The sequence below is a fragment of the Electrona antarctica genome (genome assembly GCF_951216825.1).
Source record: "Electrona antarctica genome assembly, chromosome: 18".
In the NCBI taxonomy this organism is placed as follows: Eukaryota; Metazoa; Chordata; class Actinopteri; order Myctophiformes; family Myctophidae; genus Electrona; species Electrona antarctica.
This window is the reverse complement of record NC_136799.1, coordinates 46,309,369-46,329,982: the sequence shown is the minus strand read 5'-3', so window position 1 is coordinate 46,329,982 and position 20,614 is coordinate 46,309,369. Positions and strand designations below refer to the sequence as shown.

Sequence of the window (20,614 nt, the reverse complement as noted above, 5' to 3'; positions counted from 1 at the left end):
AGTCTGGAAATGGGAAGTTTTTTGAAGTTTTTTTACCTCTGACCTGGTGCCAATTTTTGTTTTACACCTCTGCTGCTTAGCGGACAGTGTGGTGTTGTAGAGGAGGTCTCCCCGGACGCGTGTGTATGTCACACTAGTCGAAACATAGCAGGCATTTTTGTCCAGCGTCCACTTTAGTCCACTGTAGTCTGGAAATGGGAAGTTTTTTGAAGTTTTTTTACCTCTGACCTGGTGCCAATTTTTGTTTTACACCTCTGCTGCTTAGCGGAGGGTGTGGTGTTGTAGAGGAGGTCTCCCCGGACGCGTGCATATGTCACACTAGTCGATACATAGAAGGGATTTTTGTCCAGCATCCACTTTATTAAGTCCATGCACTCCAGTGAATGGACTTGGGCACTCCAGTGCATGGACTTGGGCATTTATCCATTTAGATAACTTTTTTACGTTATTTAATTACTTATTTTTACACAGAAACATAATGTGTGTCTTCACAATAACTGTAATGTAATAATAATACTAATAATGTAATGTAATAATTATTTAATTAACGACGCTTTTATTCTGAAAGCAACCGGATGTCTTACATTTGCTAGCTCTCAAACAGGAAGTTCTAGATTTGCCAAAAAGACGGGGGCAGTGTTTTTTTGGCAAATCTAAGCTAACAAATATAAGACTTCCGGTGGACGATCTCTTCAAAATAAGAGTATTGAAAAAAAAGATTAATTTGCACATTAAAACGATTAATTAAGCATTTAAACGATGCTATAGGACACACATTATGTTTCTGTGTAAAAATAAGTAATAAGTAATGTTTCTGTGTAAAGATAAGTAATTCAAAAGTTATCTAGTCGAAACATAGCAGGGATTTTTGTCCAGCGTCCACTTTATTCCACTTTAGTCTGGAAATGGGATGTTTTTTTTACCTCTGACCTCGCTGTATGGCATGCAATTATTTTTTTTACACCTCTGCTGCTTAGCAGACAGTGTGGTGTTGTAGAGGAGGTCTCCCCGCCGGACATGTGCATATGTCACACTAGTCGATACACAGAAGGGATTTCTGTCCAGCATCCACTTTATTAAGTCCATGCACTCCAGTGAATGGACTTGGGCACTCCAGTGCATGGACTTGGGCATTTATCCATTTAGATAACTTTTTTACGTTATTGAATTACTTATTTTTACACAGAAACATAATGTGTGTCTTCACAATAACTGTAATGTAATAATAATACTAATAATGTAATGTAATAATTATTTAATTAATGACGCTTTTATTCTGAAAGCAACCGGATGTCTTAAATTTGCTAGCTCTCAAACAGGAAGTTCTAGATTTGCCAAAAAGACGGAGCCTGGGATACGGGAGCTAGGATAAGACTTCCGGTGGCCGAGCTCTTCAGAATAAAAGTACCCGCTAAAGTAAACAAAAAGGATGAATTAACATTAAAACAATAAGTTAAGTATTTCAACGAAAATATATAATAAAGATTATGTTTATGTGTATTTCTATTAGCATGTTTATGACATTAACAAATTATATAAATGGATAAATGCTGTTCACTGGAGTGCATATAGCCCTTACAAATTAGCCTGGCTAATAAGCCAGACCGAAGCCAGGCTACTTACAAATAGGATGCTGGACAAAAACCGGCTCTTCGTGCCAGCTGTGACATGTGCACGCGTTCGGAGAGATCTCCTCTACAACGCCCCAATCTCCGCTAAGCGGGAGAGGTGTACAATTAAGAGTGCCGGGCAGTGTCGGGCCTTCTACTGGGATCAGAGGTCAAAAAAGTGCTGTTGAACACACACACGCACTCCCACACCCAACAGCATATCTTGACTTGTACACATATGACAGCAGCAATGCACTCTGCTTGTTGAACGCTGGAGTGCTCTGTTCAGAATGAACCCAACTCTGCTATTAACGCCTATAACTAAATCCCAGAGCGGTTGCGCAAAGACCCGCCTGGCAGCACTGTTTAATGCAATATATAGGTTTTTTTGTATTACTTAAATTTTTTATCCCACGATTTTGTAACCCATTTTTTCATCCAGTGTCAATTATCTAATGTAATCTTGGGCGCTACACTTCCTCTGCCAACCTGGGGGGCAGCGTACTGACCTCATGCTTCCTTCTATGCATGCGGAGTCCAAGCTGCACTTCTTTTCACCTGACAGGGGAGAGTTTCCCTGGCTGGATGTAGCGCGTGGAAGGAACACGTTATTCCGACCAGTTCCTTTCCCCTCCATCAGGCGCCCCGGCTGGCCAGGGGGAGGCAGTTTAGAGACCAGGATTACTGCATGTTTTTGTGAGGGTACCTACCCTAGGGGACACGGTCGGGAAGAACATGCAAACTCCACACAGAAAGGCCCTTTCGCCAACCCCGCCTCGGGTATGGGCACTCACTAGAGGAGGCAACACGCCCCCCAGCACCCACAGTGTCCCCAGCGGGAATCGAACCCAGGACCTTCTAGCTGTGAGGCGAGGTGACTGTGCCACCGTACCCCCAATGCAATGTATTTGTGTTATAAGTATTTTTTGTTGTTGAATTACTCATGACAAAGTTGTAAAAGTCAACAGTATATCCATAAAATAAGCAAGCAGCACGCTAGCAGATAATACACTAGTTCTGTCTTTCAATTATTATTATTATTATTATATTTTCACAATCTGATACACAGATACGCCGGCTACTTTCTAATATTTTGATAATTTGCGCAACATATGTATGCATATGACGGTATTCCATGAGAGTTTCATGTGACGAGCTTAAACTATATAGTGTATTTAAGAAGAAGATAACCAGGTAATGTAACTGTGAAAATAATAATAAAAATATAGCTGCAAGCTGCGATACGGCAGGACCAAGCAGGAAGGCTTGGTAGAACTCAAACCTCAAACCCTTAGATCCATATATGGAGCTGACATTCCATATGTTGATCCCCACCCGTCCATATATGGGCAAGCCCCCATATATGGTGCCCAGGTCATCGTATCGTCACTTGACATCATCAGGGATGGATATCCTGATGTCATAGTAAATGCGACCTGCTGTCACAGTTAAGCCCATATATGGAGATCCCTGATGTCATCAATATTGGCCAGCAACTCTACATCAGAACTCAAACCCTTAGATCTCCATATATGTATATATGTCAGAACCTGTTTTGACATTACATGTTGATCCTTCCCCATCCATCCTTCCTCTTCGATGTCTCCCTTTTGACTTATACCTGTCCATTCAAACTCAATCTATGCGGGCCTGCCCCAAAGTTATTAGTGCAGCCGCGCCCAGCAGCCGGCGAAAACTAGAGTTCTCAACAGGCCCACCTGTCCATTCAAACTCTAGATGGGCCTGCCTTAAAGTTATTAGTGCAGCCGCGCCCAGCAGCCGGCGAAAACTAGAGTTCTCAACAGGCCCAAAAATGAAGGCCCAGCCCTACCTGGGCCCTCATCAAACCCTGTACACTCAAGAGAATGTCCCTGCCACCACCCTTAGATCTCTGTACTGTATGGAGCTGACCTGTTCTGACATTCCATATGTTGATCGGACCTCATCAAACCCTGTACACTCAAGAGAATGTCCCTGCCACCACCCTTAGATCTCTGTACTGTATGGAGCTGACCTGTTCTGACATTCCATATGTTGATCGGACCTCATCAAACCCTGTACACTCAAGAGAATGTCCCTGCCACCACCCTTAGATCTCTGTACTGTATGGAGCTGACCTGTTCTGACATTCCATATGTTGATCGGACCTCATCAAACCCTGTACACTCAAGACATGCTCCTTATATGGCCAGTACAGAATTCATTCCATGTTGATCTGATACCCTAGAGGAAAATTAGCAAGAGGCACAAACTCGACTTTTCACGTATCTGCGTGAAGGGGGCGGGGACAATATTAGGAGACGGGAAGAATGTTGGAGTCTATTCATTTCCAATGGGAGAATGAACGTAAACACAGCTTATGAACCATTCCTCAACTCCATGGTCACTGAACTAAATACTGGACCCAATCATCACAAGGCATACAATATGTCCAAGATATTCATAATAAAGAATGGCTTCTTTTAGCGAGACAAATCAGGAGAAAATGTACTTTGTTATCGACCTTTCCTTATCCCAGCAACAAACTCTTGCGAGATTTGAGCTTAAGTTGTGGCAAATCTGGGAAAAGAATGCTTACCACTAGCTTTCTTCACAGATGTGTTCATAAAGGTGTCTACTATCACAGACAAATTTGTTCCAAGCCAACTCCCTTGGGGCCTAGGGCCTAGGCTAACAGCAGGACATTTTAAAATTGGCGAATGAGCTTGTGAGGTGTGTAAATAGGGGTTTGTTGGGGTGCTGAATCCGTTCCAACCATTCATTTTCAGTAAAAATTACTTCTGGCCATAAAATTGGCCATGCCTGCTTTTGTCCCAGACATACTAATCCATTTCATGCATATCTCAATGGATGTCTATGGTGTTTTCTTGTTTTCTTTTCTGTTTGTGTGTTGGTGTGGGCCTGTGGGGGGCATATTAAAATACAAAAAGCATTTTATTAATATATCACAAATGCATCTTAATTGAAACTAACTGTTGAAACAGAAGTAGATGGACAATCTTTAATGGATTTAACTGATTTATTCTTTTCAGAATCAGAAAGACTTTATTGTCACACCTTAAAAAGAAATTAACAGTAAAATAAGGGGGAAATGAATGTGCCGAATTTCAGTTCATTAATACAATAAACAGAATATGGCTCTATGATATCACAATATAAAAAAAGATCAACACATAATAAAAAAAACGAAGGGGCTAAAAGTTAAGTATGCTTTTGTAAGCAATAAATACAAATATGAATAAACATACAACTATCTACTCTTCCAACTCCCGTTCATCTCCCTCACTGCTCGTCATCAAGCTTGTTGTTCTTGCAAAATTTGCCATGGATGTTACCACAAGCAGAAATGCACTGTGCACTAAAATGCAGTGTGTACACTCCCCCTCATAGTTGCAAGTTGCAACTGACTAACTTCAGAAGATAGTCTGTTGTGATGGGGTCTGTTCATTGACAGTACAGACTCATATCATTTGTCACCAAGCTTCCATCCAAACTCCAGTACATGAGATTATGGATGGAAGCTTGGTGGTGGTACACTGGATGTACTGTACATCCAGTGATGGACTTTGCAGCAGCAGACAATCTCTGGTCTGGATATAAACTCGGAGAGAGTGCTGTGCTGCGGCTCCTGTTGTTGGGGGCAGTTTTTTCTAGTTTGATCCCAGTAGCGGTAGTAATTCTGCAAGACTGACAAAGTGGAGAGGGCTATGGAAGTTTTGGACATCCAAGCCAACAAGGAGGACATCATCACAGCCAGCTGTGAACTATAGTTTGGGGGACTGGAGATTTGACATCTTCAGCAAGCAGGCCGCTACTGGAAGTATCAGACCAGAAGAACTGCCCCCGACAACAGGAGCCACAGCACAGCACTCTCTACGAGCTTATATCCAGACCAGAGATTGGCAGCTTCCATTCATACTCCAGTACCTACTGGAGAATGGATGGAAGCTTGGTGACAAAGGCTATGAGTCTGTATCGTCAATAGACCCCATCACACCAGACTATCTTCTGAAGTCAGTCAGTTGCAACTGTGAAGGGGATTGTATTGTACATACTCAGGTGTTGCTGTAAAAAGCAAGGAGTGAAGTGCATTTCTGCTTGTGGTAACTGCCATGGCAAATTTTGCAAGAACAACAAGCCAGATGACAAGAGCAGTGAGGGTGATGCCAGGAAGTTGGAAGAGTAGAGATAGTTGTATGGTTATTCATATTTGTACTTGTTTACAAAAGCATACTTTATTTTTAGCACCGTAGTTTTTTATTATGTGTTGATCTTTTTAAGTGGTGCAACCACTTCCTTAAGTGAGTATGTGTGTGGGTGGGTGCCTGCCTGACTGACTGACTGGGTGGCTGGCTGGCTGGGTGCGTCTGAGCACGAAGCATGGTTGTTTTTCACCTGTGCACAACCTAACACACACACAAACACACACGCACATATTAACTGTATATATGGTGATTTTGGTTGTGCCAGTACAGTACAGTACAGTAGAGGGTACAGTAGAGGGACCCCCACACAGTAACTCTGTCATTTCTCAACCGTTTCGGACGCGGGGCGGGCCGGAATCGGGCCAGCACCCTGGGTGCGTTCCTGTGGGTCTGGAACCCCCCCCCCCCCCCCGGGGGACCCCCACACGGAGTTGCACCACTTACTTCACACGGGTGTGATTTTATATAGTGATATAGAGCCATATTTTGTTTTATTTATTAATGAACTGAATGTCTGAGGAGCCCTGGCAAATTAATTTCACCCTTATTTTACTGTTAATTATTTTTAAGGTGTGACAATAAAGTCTTTCTTATTCTGAAAAGAATAAATCAGCTAAAGAGTGTTCTTTTGTCCATCTACTTCTCTTTCAACAGTTAGTTTTAATTAAGATGCATTTGTGATGTATTAATGATCACACACACACCCAACACACAAACAGAAAACACCTTAAACATCCATTGACATGTGCATAACATGGCATATTTGTTATTACACATGTCTGGGACATACAAAAGCAGCAAGTATGGCCAGGGAGTCATTTTTACTGAAAGGTAATGGCTAGAACGGATTCAGCACCCAAAAAAAAACCCTATTTACAAACCTCACAAGCTCATATTAGCCCATTTTAAAATGTCCTGTTAGCCTAGGCCCTCTGGGTACCCCAACTTTGATTGGCTCCCACAAAGTTTCCCAAGGGAGTTAGCTTGGAACAATTTTGTCTGTGATAGTAGACACCTTTATGAACACATCTGTGAAGAAGGCTAGTGGTAAGCATTTTTTTTCCAGATTTGCCACAATTTAAGCTAATTTTACCTAACTAAGGGGATTATCCTTTCAATAAAGGTATATCATTTTAGACTGATTAGCACAAAATGACCTTGAAACATATTCACCAATAAATGTAAATGTTCCCAATATAAGAGTTTTAAGCGGTTTCCTCACACTTGATTTCAAATCAGAATATTTAATTGGATTCCCCATATATGAACACTTCAAAGAAAAAAATATCTACCTTGTTTGGTCAAAAAGAGGCTATCTAATATTTTCCAGTATAGTGGCGGTCGCCATCTTTAAATGGTCCATTTTGAGAGATGTTAAAAAACATAGATAATTGTCCATGCTGGCGAGCGTCACAGAAACAGACACATGGTCATAGCACGATCCGGGTAGGTTTTGGAATGACACGGCAGAGAATCTGGCAGCACATTCACATCATTCTCTCTCTGTCTCTCTCTCTCTCAAATGTAGGCTAAACAAGATGGCACAATGAAGAGCGTTATGACCAATGTCCCATTTCAACAGCTGCTCTATCGATATGATGCGATATCATGATTCAGTAGAATGAAAACACACAACCACTTGTACTGACGCGATTACATTATTCTTTATTTGGAGTCTGTGAGGTAAAGGGGGCGTGGCAAAGACAAACTGTGACACTATGACATAGACATTGTACAAACGTGTGATTTTTTTATTTCATTTTCTTCCCCAGTATGATCGTAACACAGCAGGGTCATCCCGGAGCGACAGCAGCCGTTTGATCACGGCTATTCATCACGGGAAATATGGATACTTTGATGCAAATTAAATGAACATTTTGCACGAAATAAACATTTTCATGAAAATTAAAGGTTTCATGACATTAGGTGTTAGTAGGCTACAAGAAGCTTGTACTAGCACCTAATAAAAAGGCTTCAAATGTCCGTACTGCTCCAGTGTTCTATCCTCCTTCTGCCCCAAGCGTTTTTTTATTTGACAGGACGAGTGTACTCGTCTAAAGCACACATGGGCAACTTGGCGGCCCGGGGGCCACATGCGGCCCCCTCGTCTTCACTTAATGAGGCCCACAGGTTGTAAATACTGATATATTATTGATTTGTAAACGCTTCAATTACTTCTAGTCTAAATTAGTAGCTTAATGAGTAGTATTAAAATGTAATTGTATTTTTTTTATGAATTCATATTTAGTTCATTAAGTTAACATAACTATAATATTAAAGGCATTTGAAAAAAAAAAATCCAATTAAAAAATAGCCCAAAATAATTCACGATTTCAATACAAATAATAGCAAAAATAGCCCATCTACAAGCTCAAAACGTGTCACGATGTGACACGTTTTGAGCTTGTAGATCGGCTATTTTTTGCTACAACAGTAATATGCAACGTGGCCCTCTGGTAGTGAGTGTGGACATATAGTGGCCCTCTCCATGGTCAGAGTTGCCCACCCCTGGTCTAAAGCATAGATTGGTGCCCCCCGCGGTCCATCGTCCAATCATCAGAGCCACTTCTTGAGGACGGCCAGCGCGGCGCCGAAGGTGCCGACGGCCGGGTGGGCGCCGCGGTGCGCCAGGAGCAGCGAGCCTGCCTCGGGGGCGTGTCCGGCCGCCAGGAGGCGGGCGGCGGCCTCCTCCACGTCCCAGCGTCGCTGTCCAATGGGCTCCGAGAGGAGGCGGGCGCACAGCGCCGGGTACAGCGCCGACGAGGCCACGCCCACCAGGAGCCCGGCATCCAGTAGCAGAGCGAGGAGCTCCTCGTCGCGGGAGGACGACGCCGCTACTTCCTGGTTGGGGAGGGGGGGGGAGAGAGAGAGAGAGAGAGAGAGACCGTTTTGGGGATTTGTCTTGAGTCTATGAAATGAAAACCCAACCATCAGACATTAACCTCATATAGGGACGAGCTTGTAGATCTATTTTTTTAAATCGTGAAAATGTGTTTGAAAATGTGTTTGAATAAATATTCTTTCAGAGCAAACGTTTATATCTCAAATCTTTGCTTTTGGGACGGGGTCCCTGGAACTACATATTTTCAGATGGGGGTCGGCGGCCAAATACATATAGTTTTGGGGGGGTCCTTGACATGAAATAGTTTGAGAACCGCTGATATAGAAACATAGGGTTTTTCAGATTTGTAGAATCGGCCTCATGTCTAAATGGGTTTACTGGAATTAAGGGATTAAGCCTAACCTCACAGGTGAAGTCAGAACCGGCCACGTCAATTTCAATTTCTCAAATTCTGCTCATCCTTGGCAGAGAACGCCATTGGTAAAACAAAAAATCACACCCGTGTGAACTGAGTGGTGCAACTGTTCACACACTACGTCACACACTAACCATAGCAACCATGCTCATCTGTACGTGGCCCCACGTACAGGTACACACATACATAGATAGACAAAGCTGGTTATTGGAGTGGTTTGCACCACTCAAAAAACCACATCCGTGTGATGAGTTTTCATCGACGGGTGGCTGGCATCTCCCTTAGAGATAGGGTGAGAAGTTCAGTCACACGAGAGAGACTCGGAGTAGAACCGCTGCTCCTTCGCCTGGAAAGGAGTCAGCTGAGGTGGTTCGGGCATCTGGTTAGGATGGCTCTCGGGCGTCTTCGTAGGAAGGTCCTCGAGGCACGTCCCACTGGGAGGATAGCCCAGAGCAGACCAAGGCACAGTTGGAGGAAAGTTCAGGAAACACATCGACTCACTGGCCTTGGAACGTCTCGGAACCCCCCAGGAGGAAGTCTCTAATGTTGCTCTGGAGAGGGAAGTCTGGAGCACTCTGGTGGAGGTGTGAGGGGCGCTAATATATTAAAGTCTAACTCATGTTGATTAGGTGATGTAATGGTGATGTAAAACAAACGGTGCAAACACAAACATTACATTCTCTTTGTTGTTAATGGCATTTAATGTTTGTGTTAGGGACAAGATGACGTACATTTTCCCTTCATTGTCAATGGCGTTTTTAAAACAAACATTGAACTAAAAACCAACATTAAACCTGTGGGGCTAGCGGCCCTCAAACAAGAAAAAAATCACACCCGTGTGAACTGAGTGGTGTAAGGTCTGTCTGACGTAATGAAATCATGTCTGACGTAATGAAATCACACCCGGATGTGATTTCACAACTGGCTTTTTTTGTGCAGAAAAAATGAGCATGGTTGCTACGGTCATCCAGTTCACCCGGGTGTGATTTAATTATGTCAGAAATTATTTTGAACATAGCAACCATGCTCATTTTTTCTGCACACAAAAGCCAGTTGTAGGAGTGGTTTACACCACTCAAAAAGAAGAAAAGAAAAGACTAACATTATGCTAATTATTCGGACTGGGCCGGGCCTCGGGCCAGTCCAGTTAGTGTCGGGCTTTAATTTCCAGACCCGTTGAGAACTGTACATGATTCACAGGTGGTACCTGCGACATGGAGTTGATCTGATCCTGGGTCAGTTGGAGAAGGTGCTGGTCTTGGCTCTCTGCCATCAGCTTGAGGGAGCAGAGCTGAAGACCTGGCTGATCCTGGAGCAGTGACGCTATGTGGAGGACGCACTGGAGAGAGAGAGAGAGAGAGAGACAGAGACAGAGACAGAGACAGAGAGAGAGAGAGAGAGAGAGCCCAGAACAGACAGTAAACGTTAATCGATGTTCAGAGACTGTAGAGCCACATAATGCTTTTAAGAGGAAACACACCCGCTTGCGTACACACGCACACAAATACGCACGCACAAGATAAGTGAGTGTCTGTTCCTCTCTAGAGAGGTCTTGGGAAAACACGATAAACTTTGTTAATGTACTCGAGCGTTGTAATTGTTTACATGAAGTCCTTTCAGTATGTGTTTATGTATCATTCTCTTAAAGACCCCCAGGTGTTTACATTACTCTAATAGACCCCCATGTGTGGTAACTGTGGTTATAACATTGAAATATGTCTTCCCTGTGAATTTTTGGTTTCTTCCTGAAAGCTAAATATGTCCACCACACACACACACACACACACACACACACACACACACACACACACACACACACACACACACACACACACACACACACACACACACACACACACACACACACACACACACACACACACACACACACACACACACACACACACACCTGTGCAGACAGCTTGTGTCTGGTGTCGTAGAGGGATCGCACCATGGCCACGACCTGCTGACCCACGTCGACCTCCGACCCCTGGCCTCCGTGTGACCCCGGGCAGCGTGCGAGCAGAGCGGAGGTCAACATCACCCAGGGGTTACTCTCTGATTGACACCTGTGAGACGCCATTCACAAATCGGAATCAAATCCGTCGTCACATCATGGTTTTATAAGTGAAAGAATGGGTGTACCGGTAATTAGCTTAGGGGGGGTGGGGGCTATTTCTTCATCTAAAATGTTGTGAAGCCATAGTAACAATCCTGTAATATCACATGACTGTAGTAAGGCCACCTACCACACAAGGTGAATTCAGGTCATGACTGTAGTAAGGCCACCTACACAATCTGAATTCAGGTCATGACTGTAGTAAGGCCACCTACCACACAATCTGAATTCAGGTCATGACTGTAGTAAGGCCACCTACCACACAATCTGAATTCAGGTCATGACTGTAGTAAGGCCACCTACCACACAATCTGAATTCAGGTCATGACTGTAGTAAGGCCACCTACCACACAATTTGAATTCAGGTCATGACTGTAGTAAGGCCACCTACCACACAATCTGAATTCAGGTCATGACTGTAGTAAGGCCACCTACCACACAATCTGAATTCAGGTCATGACTGTAGTAAGGCCACCTACCACACAATCTGAATTCAGGTCATGACTGTAGTAAGGCCACCTACCACACAAGGTGAATTCAGGTCATGACTGTAGTAAGGCCACCTACCACACAATCTGAATTCAGGTCATGACTGTAGTAAGGCCACCTACCACACAAGCTGAATTCAGGTCATGACTGTAGTAAGGCCACCTACCACACAATCTGAATTCAGGTCATGACTGTAGTAAGGCCACCTACCACACAAGCTGAATTCAGGTCATGACTGTAGTAAGGCCACCTACCACACAATCTGAATTCAGGTCATGACTGTAGTAAGGCCACCTACCACACAATCTGAATTCAGGTCATGACTGTAGTAAGGCCACCTACCACACAAGGTGAATTCAGGTCATGACTGTAGTAAGGCCACCTACCACACAAGCTGAATTCAGGTCATGACTGTAGTAAGGCCACCTACCACACAATCTGAATTCAGGTCATGACTGTAGTAAGGCCACCTACCACACAATCTGAATTCAGGTCATGACTGTAGTAAGGCCACCTACCACACAAGCTGAATTCAGGTCAAAAATAAATTTGTTCCCCCTTTGATGTTATTGGCTACTGGCTTATCATCATAGTATCATCACATTCTGTGCGCAGCCAATCAAATCCTCACATTCCGTGCTATACGGACATGCAGACAGACACACAAAGCTGTGCATAGGAGGGGCTGGCGCCTCTCAAAAATGAGCACGACCTCTCGCTCTCTCTCTCTGGGGGCTGGGTACCCCAAAATTAAACCAAAATACCACTAATTTATTTCGCCGTGGGGTCGACACAGTTTTAGAGGGGGGGCCCTGACATTGTGTCTAGCCCGGGGACCCCTATAATGTAAAGAAAAGAGTTGTGTGTGACATGTTGAATGAACCCCTGGAGGGGAGGCAGTGTTGATTTCGTCGACTAAATACTATGACAAATATATTTCGTCGACCACCTTTTTTAAATGGAAACAAAATGAAAACTAAGCTATGACGACTAAAACTAAGACTGAATATATTGACAATTTCGTCAAGCTCATGCTGTGACGCGTTGTGAGCTTGTAGATCGGCTATGTTCAGCAAGTGTAAAATCACTCATTGCGACGGCATCAAGGTCCGCCAAAATACAATTTAGTCGACTAAATCAACTGCAGATTTAGTTAACTAAAATCCCATGATATTTAGTCGACGAAACTAGACTGACACTAAAACATTCCAGGTGACTAAAATGTGACTAAAACTCTGAAAACCAATCAAAATGTTGCTGTCAAAATTAACACTGGTGGGAAGAGGTTGTGAAGAACGAGGTGGGGAAACTATGTCTGACATGGAAGTATGATGTTTATTTTTTATTTGAACTCCCTCTGGCTGCCTGTTTATTGTTGTGTATTCCTTCCTTGGTGCATACCGTCTATGAACAATGACTAACAGAGTGTGTGCTGTAAATATACAGCAGAGTCTTCAAGATTATTTATACTTGGTTGCGTGCGTGCGTGCGTGTGTGTGCGCGCGCGCGCACGCGTGCAACCTTACACTTCCTCCTTCGCCATGGGCGGCCACGCCTGGAAGAGGAGCATGAGCGACTGAAACTCCTCCCACTTGTGGGTGTGGTCTAGCAGACCCAGGAAGAGGGCGTAGCGCTTGTCCTCGTTCTCCACGTCCTCCATTTCAACCTGACGGGAACAACAGGGACAACAGTTCATAATACTGCAACATCCAGAATGCACTGCAGGTAAAACTACAACTCCATTTCAACCTGACGGGAAGAACAGGGACAACAGCTAATAATACTGCAACATCCAGAATGAACTGCAGGTAACACACACACACACACACACACACAAACACACACCCACCCACCCACACACACCCACACACACCCACACACCTGTGTGTCTCTCAGCACAGCCTGCGTCCGGTAGAGCAGCAGCAGCAGGGCGTCCTGCTCTCCCAGGCTGAAGTTGTTCTCCAGGATCTGCAGCACGGCGATGCGCGGACGCACCGCCAGCGCAGCGGCGCCGCAGAACGGACGCAGCCACGCCAGCAGGTCGTCTGAGCTCACCGCGCCGTCACTGGGGGGGGGGGGGGGGAGAGAGAGGGGTCAAATCAAATTGGTATCCTGACATAAAAAGCAATGCGTTTTCCAAAAGGAAAGCTAATTGGATCCCACCTATAGGTATAGGTGGGCTAGTGGGAGAACCCACTCGAAATTTAAAAAAAAATGTTCTTCTAAATCCTGACAGTTTTCTTGAAAAACCTCATGTTTTCTTTATCAGTGGTGCTCAATATTTCATGTCAAGGAACCCCAGAAATGATATGTCATTGGCCGCCGACCCTAACCTGACTCCGCCAGATGGGGCAGCAGAGAGTACACTGGGTTCCCCCCTCCTGCTCCCATCTGGGACAAAACGGCCTGGCCAATCAGCGGCAGCTAGAGGCGGGATCAAGGCATACACAGTGCTGCCTTGATCCCGCCTCTAGCTGCCGCTGATTGGCCAGGCCGTTTTGTCTTTTGTCATCGAGTCTGCCCGAGAGTTCCCAGATGGGAGCAGGAGGGGGGAACCCAGTGTACTCTCTGCTGCCCCATCTGGCGGAGTCAGGTTACGCCAACCCCCCCCCCCCCCCCCCCCATCTGAGAATACGTTGTTCCAGGAACCCCTCAGAAGCAAAGATTTTGAGTTAAAAACGTTCGCTCTGAAAGAATATATATTCAAAGATTTGTGCAGCATTTTCACATAAAAAAAATAAATAGCAGACCTACAAGCTCGTGGCGTGGCACTCGGTGCCGCGAAACTACGAGCTTGTAGGTCTGCTATTTTTGGAAAAATCGAAGAACGACTGAAATAGAAACATAGCTTTTTCAGAAAACTGTCAGTTTTTTTTAAGACATAATTAGAATCTGATCTCAGGTCAAAATGGGTTAAAACACCAACACACCAAAACCCAGTTAGGAGCCGTGTCGATCCCGCTGACACTTAGCCTGGCACAGCCAGCCTTCATCTGCATCCGTTGCACTGCATATCGCCCCAGGCAGATTAAGTCTGCCCCCTCTCAATTGTGGGAGGACTTCACGGTCAAAGTGGTGACGAGCCAATCAGATTCGTCTGGAACCAGGCTATAATAACCAACCAGGGCCCAGTGTGCAAATATGCGGCGGGGCATTGCAGGAAAATAAATCGAATACTGGATATTAGTCTCGCTAGGCGAGGCTAGCTGACACACTGCCCACTTGGGAGCCATACTGTTTAGCCCACCTGATCCCATATGGTAACCTGACTCCGCCAGACGGGGCAGCAGAGAGTACACAGGGATCAAGGCATACACCAGTCCTGCCTTGATCCCGCCTCTAGCTGCCGCTGATTGGCCAGGCCGTTTGGTGGCCGGAGCATCGACTGCCTGAGAGTTCCCAGATGGGAGCAGGAGGGGGGGAACGCTGTGTACTCTCTGCTGCCCCATCTGGCGGAGTCAGGTTACCCATATGGGGCCCACCTATGGAAGCATAAACAATATGCCAAAATTCAATGACGTGAAGATTAAAAAGGCATTTTTCTTAATTCAATTGATTTTCTTATTTGCCATTTAATTTGAATTTTGGCAGCTTTATGCTTCCAAACCCACCTAGGTCGCACATGAATTGGTCTATTATGTCTCACTGTATTAATAGTGAATACAACGCTGTTTACATTGTTGTGTCACATGACCTACCCGCTCTGCACCGCGTTGTGCACAGAGGTCACCATGGCCTCCAGAACCCCGAGGGGTTGTGGGTAATTTGTCAGGGCGTCCTCGTCACCGCTGGAGACAACAAACAAACAAAAAAACAAACGCATGTTTTAATCGCCTGTATTCCATATACACAACTACAGAGTGAGTATGCACATGCATCACTTTTCCACCAGGACACATGTCCGGGTAGCTCAGTCGGTAGAGCTCTCGCCTTTGAACTACAAGCTCTAGCACATTGTAACAGGGACAGACTCCACCTTCCACAGGTCTAGCGCATTTTAACGGGGACAGACTCCATCTCCCAGGGGTCTAGCACATTGTAACGGGGACAGACTACAACTCCCAGGGGTCTAGAGCATTGTAACGGGGACAGACTACAACTCCCAGGGGTCTAGCGCATTGTAACGGGTACAGACTACAACTTCCAGGGCTCTAGCACATTGTAACGGGGACAGACTACAACTCCCAGGGGTCTAGCACATTGTAACGGGGACAGACTACACCTCCCAGGGGTCTAGCGCATTGTAACTGGGACAGACTTTAACTCCCAGGGCTCTAGCACATTGTAACAGGGACAGACTACAACTCCCAGGGGTCTCGCACATTGTAACGGGGACAGACTACAACTCCCAGGGCTCTAGCACATTGTAACGGGGACAGACTACAACTCCCAAGGGTCTAGAACATTGTAACAGGGACAGACTACAACTCCCAGGGGTCTCGCACATTGTAACAGGGACAGACTACACCTCCCAGGGGTCTAGCGCATTGTAACAGGGACAGACTACACCTCCCAGGGGTCTAGCACATTGTAACGGGGACAGACTACAACTCCCAAGGGTCTAGCGCATTGTAACAGGGACAGACTACACCTCCCAGGGGTCTAGCGCATTGTAACAGGGACAGACTACAACTCCCAGGGGTCTAGCACATTGTAACAGGGACAGACTACACCTCCCAGGGGTCTAGCGCATTGTAACAGGGACAGACTACAACTCCCAGGGGTCTAGCACATTGTAACAGGGACAGACTACACCTCCCAGGGGTCTAGCGCATTGTAACTGGGACAGACTTTAACTCCCAGGGCTCTAGCGCATTGTAACGGGGACAGACTACAACTCCCAAGGGTCTAGAACATTGTAACGGGGACATACTACAACTCCCAGGGCTCTAGCACATTGTAACAGGGACATACTACAACTCCCAGGGGTCTACAACATTGTAACGGGGACAGACTACAACTCCCAAGGGTCTAGCACATTGTAACAGGGACAGACTACAACTCCCAGGGGTCTAGCACATTGTAACAGGGACAGACTACAACTCCCAGGGGTCTAGCACATTGTAACAGGGACAGACTACACCTCCCAGGGGTCTAGCACATTGTAACAGGGACAGACTACAACTCCCAGGGGTCTAGCACATTGTAACAGGGACAGACTACACCTCCCAGGGGTCTAGCACATTGTAACTGGAACAGACTTTAACTCCCAGGGCTCTAGCACATTGTAACGGGGACAGACCACAACTCCCAGGGGTCTCGCACATTGTAACGGGGACAGACTACAACTCCCAGGGCTCTAGCACATTGTAACAGGGACAGACTACAACTCCCAGGGGTCTAGCACATTGTAACGGGGACAGACTACAACTCCCAGGGGTCTCGCACATTGTAACAGGGACAGACTACAACTCCCAGGGCTCTAGCACATTGTAACAGGGACAGACTACAACTCCCAGGGGTCTAGCACATTGTAACAGGGACAGACTACACCTCCCAGGGGTCTAGCACATTGTAACTGGGACAGACTTTAACTCCCAGGGCTCTAGCACATTGTAACGGGGACAGACTACAACTCCCAGGGGTCTCGCACATTGTAACAGGGACAGACTACAACTCCCAGGGGTCTAGCGCATTGTAACTGGGACAGACTTTAACTCCCAGGGCTCTAGCACATTGTAACGGGGACAGACTACAACTCCCAGGGGTCTCGCACATTGTAACGGGGACAGACTACAACTCCCAGGGCTCTAGCACATTGTAACAGGGACAGACTACAACTCCCAGGGGTCTAGCACATTGTAACAGGGACATACTACAACTCCCAGGGGTCTAGCAAATTGTAACAGGGACAGACTACAACTCCCAGGGCTCTAGCGCATTGTAACGGGGACAGACTACAACTCCCAGGGGTCTAGCGCATTGTAACGGGGACAGACTACAACTCCCAGGGCTCTAGCGCATTGTAACGGGGACAGACTACAACTCCCAGGGCTCTAGCGCATTGTAACGGGGACAGACTACAACTCCCAGGGGTCTAGCACATTGTAACGGGGACAGACACCCGCGTGTTTACCAGCTGATCCCAACAATAGGCAACTCCCGACCTACTATAATGTGTGTATGAATGGGTGAATATAATGCACAATCTATGTGAAGTGCCTTGGATAAAGGCGCTATATAAATGCACCATTTACTACACGTCCAGCCCCTCATCTAGACTGAAGGCAGAACTCTTATTGGCCAGCAAAATGGAATCTTATTGACAAGGCTGGCCTACTATGGTAAAAAAGGGGAAACAGTGGTATTTCACAGGCACGTGTGTGTCACAAGAGGAGGACCATTTATCACAGAGACAAGAATAGCGCGCGCGCGCGCGCACACACACACACACACACACACACACACACACACACACACACACACACACACACACACACACACACACACACACACACACACACACACACACACACACACACACACACACACACACACACACACACACACACACACACACACACACACACACACACACACACACACACTTCCTGCCTGATGACTACAAAACAATGACTACAACATGACCTAGCGATATCATTCGCTCCAGACCGGTTCACACAGCACTTTTGTGACGCAGGGCTACTTTCTCAGCAGCACTTGCTATGGCAATGTCCCGGAAAAGACGTGCTGTGATTGGCCAGTAGTCACTTGAGTGGCAGCGACGCAGTGTGCCTTCAGGATTCCACTTGACTGTCTCCTCCTCCCGTTGGAGATAGGTGGCTCCTCTGGCCGATGGGACCGGCCGTACCTCTGGCCTATGGGACCAACCGTACCTCTGGCCTATGGGACCATACCTCTGGCCTATGATACCGTACCTCTGGCCTATGAGACCTACAGTACCTGAGTGCAGAAACCAGTCTCTCGTACCTCCGGCCCATGGGAACGTACCTCTGGCCGATGGGACCGACCGTAACTCTGGCCTATGGGACCGTACCTCTGGCCTATGGGACCTAAAGTACCTCAGTGCAGACACCAGTCTCTCCACAGCGTCCCGCAGGACGCTCTTGATTGACAGGTTGCCGAGGCCCACGGCCACGCCCAGCAGCTCTCTGATTTGCTGAAGCGGCTGTCCGTCTGTTGCCATGGTGACCGCCAGCTCCCGCACCTTGGAGCTCTCCGAGCGCGACAGGTCGTACGCACGGCTGTAACCTCTGACCTTTACCTGGGGGGGGGGGGGGGGGGAGAGAGAGAGAGAGAGAGAGAGAGAGAGAGAGAGAGAGAGAGAGAGAGAGAGAGAGAGAGAGAGAGAGAGAGAGAGAGAGAGAGAGAGCGGGAGAGGGAGAGAGAGAGAAAGAGAGAGAGATGAAACCAAGCCTTTATTTAACGTTATTTAGATCATCTTTTGACGCAGTACCACAATGTCCTGAGGTGGTGGGGGCGCTGATATGCAAATTATTTAATATTTTAGTCATTATAATACTGATGCTAGATAAAACCAGGCTTGTTTCCATTCCATGCCAGCTTGGAAAATCAACAATGGTGGACATTGTAAACAAAGTGGAAATGCAAATTTGGAACTGAAGAGGAGGAGGAATCATACAAAGTAGGGTGATACTGATGACATCACGCATAAGACCAAATCAGTTGAGCTGTTATGAGAGCAATTTCCTAAAAAGCTCCCTTATGATAAGAACGTCTGATTGTTCAAATGTGCGTGTTTGTGGGGATAGGAAACACATAGGGGAGCCCAAAAACACACAAAAAATTTAATTACCAGTATAGGTCCTTTAAAGCAGGGGTTCTCAACCCGTGGGTCGCGACCCCTCGGGGGGTCGCCAAATTATTTGAGGGGGTCCCCAAATTATTTTCCAAAAAAAAAAAAAGGAAGATTTTTTTTAAATTTTAATTTTCACGATTTTTCAAAAATAGCAGACCTACAAGCTCGTAGCGCGCCACTCGGTGGCGCGCTATGAGCTTGTAGATCTGCTATTTTTCAATAGCTAAATTATAACATAATGGAGGGGGGCGGGGCGGGGGTCCCGAGACATTGCCAAAGCATTTCCGGGGGTCCCCGGCCAAAAACGTTGAGAACCCCTGCTTTAAAGTACACATATTGCAAAATGTGTACAAAATCTTTTGAAACTAGGCAATCTACAAGCTCACAACGTGACACATTGTAAGTACAGTACTCAAGTTGAGGTGGATGGTGGCAAATACTGCGGAATGGTCATGCTGGACCTCCAAAAGGCTTTTGACACCGTGAACCACTCCATACTGGTTAACAAGCTAAAAGCAATTGGTTTTGATAGCACATCAGTGAGCTGGATGTAATCCTACCTGGAGGGGAGAGAACAGATGGTGGAGGTGAACGGAAGTCTGTTCAAGATTCTGTATGGCTAAAAAGGTAAAAGGGTCTACTCCAGGTATTACAACAAGTCTAATCACTATATTTACAAATGCTTATGGCTCAGGAAGTAATAGGGGTCTTGTAAGTAAACTATATAATGGACTTATGTCGTTGAAAAAGGATTCTACAATATATGTGAAAGAGAGATGGGAAAAAGAGATGGGCATTGATATAAGTGATGAAGTATGGATGAATACATGGAAAACGCAATCAACGACCACTAATTCCTTGATTTGGAGAGACTTTTGTTGGAAAAACCAGATTCGCTTCTTTATTACTCCAAAACAGAAGTCCAAACAGACTGGCAACCATATGGATTGTTGGAGAGAATGTGGAGATACAGTGGTTGATCATGCACATGTCTTTTGGTCTTGTCCTGTAATTCAACCATTTTGGAAGGAAGTGACAACACTTATCTCAAACATTATGGGTTTTGGAATAGATGATACATTCACATCTTTGTACCTAGGACAACTCCCAGATGGGCTAAATCAGGATGACTCCTACTTAAGATTTTACTGGTA

General features: G+C 45.8%; 1 protein-coding gene across 2 annotated transcripts in view; it reads right to left on the bottom strand.

The window, feature by feature from the left end:
- Positions 1-7,467: 7,467 nt before the first annotated feature.
- The window catches only part of nbas (NBAS subunit of NRZ tethering complex), a 118,829-nt gene continuing 105,682 nt past the window's right edge, over positions 7,468-20,614 (bottom strand). Inside the window, exons 47-54 of one of the 2 annotated variants that reach the window (XR_013792341.1) lie at positions 18,703-18,905; positions 15,379-15,468; positions 13,562-13,745; positions 13,207-13,346; positions 10,982-11,141; positions 10,280-10,411; positions 8,248-8,656; positions 7,468-8,185 (exon numbers count right to left, since the gene is read on the bottom strand). Coding sequence is in view for 1 of the 2 variants with exons in the window: in XM_079529003.1 (XP_079385129.1) it covers positions 8,372-8,656; positions 10,280-10,411; positions 10,982-11,141; positions 13,207-13,346; positions 13,562-13,745; positions 15,379-15,468; positions 18,703-18,905 (1,194 nt within the window). In the remaining variant the exon portion in view is untranslated. Of the gene's footprint in view, positions 8,657-10,279; positions 10,412-10,981; positions 11,142-13,206; positions 13,347-13,561; positions 13,746-15,378; positions 15,469-18,702; positions 18,906-20,614 lie in introns of both variants that reach the window. The other variant, XM_079529003.1, reaches the window with a different exon arrangement.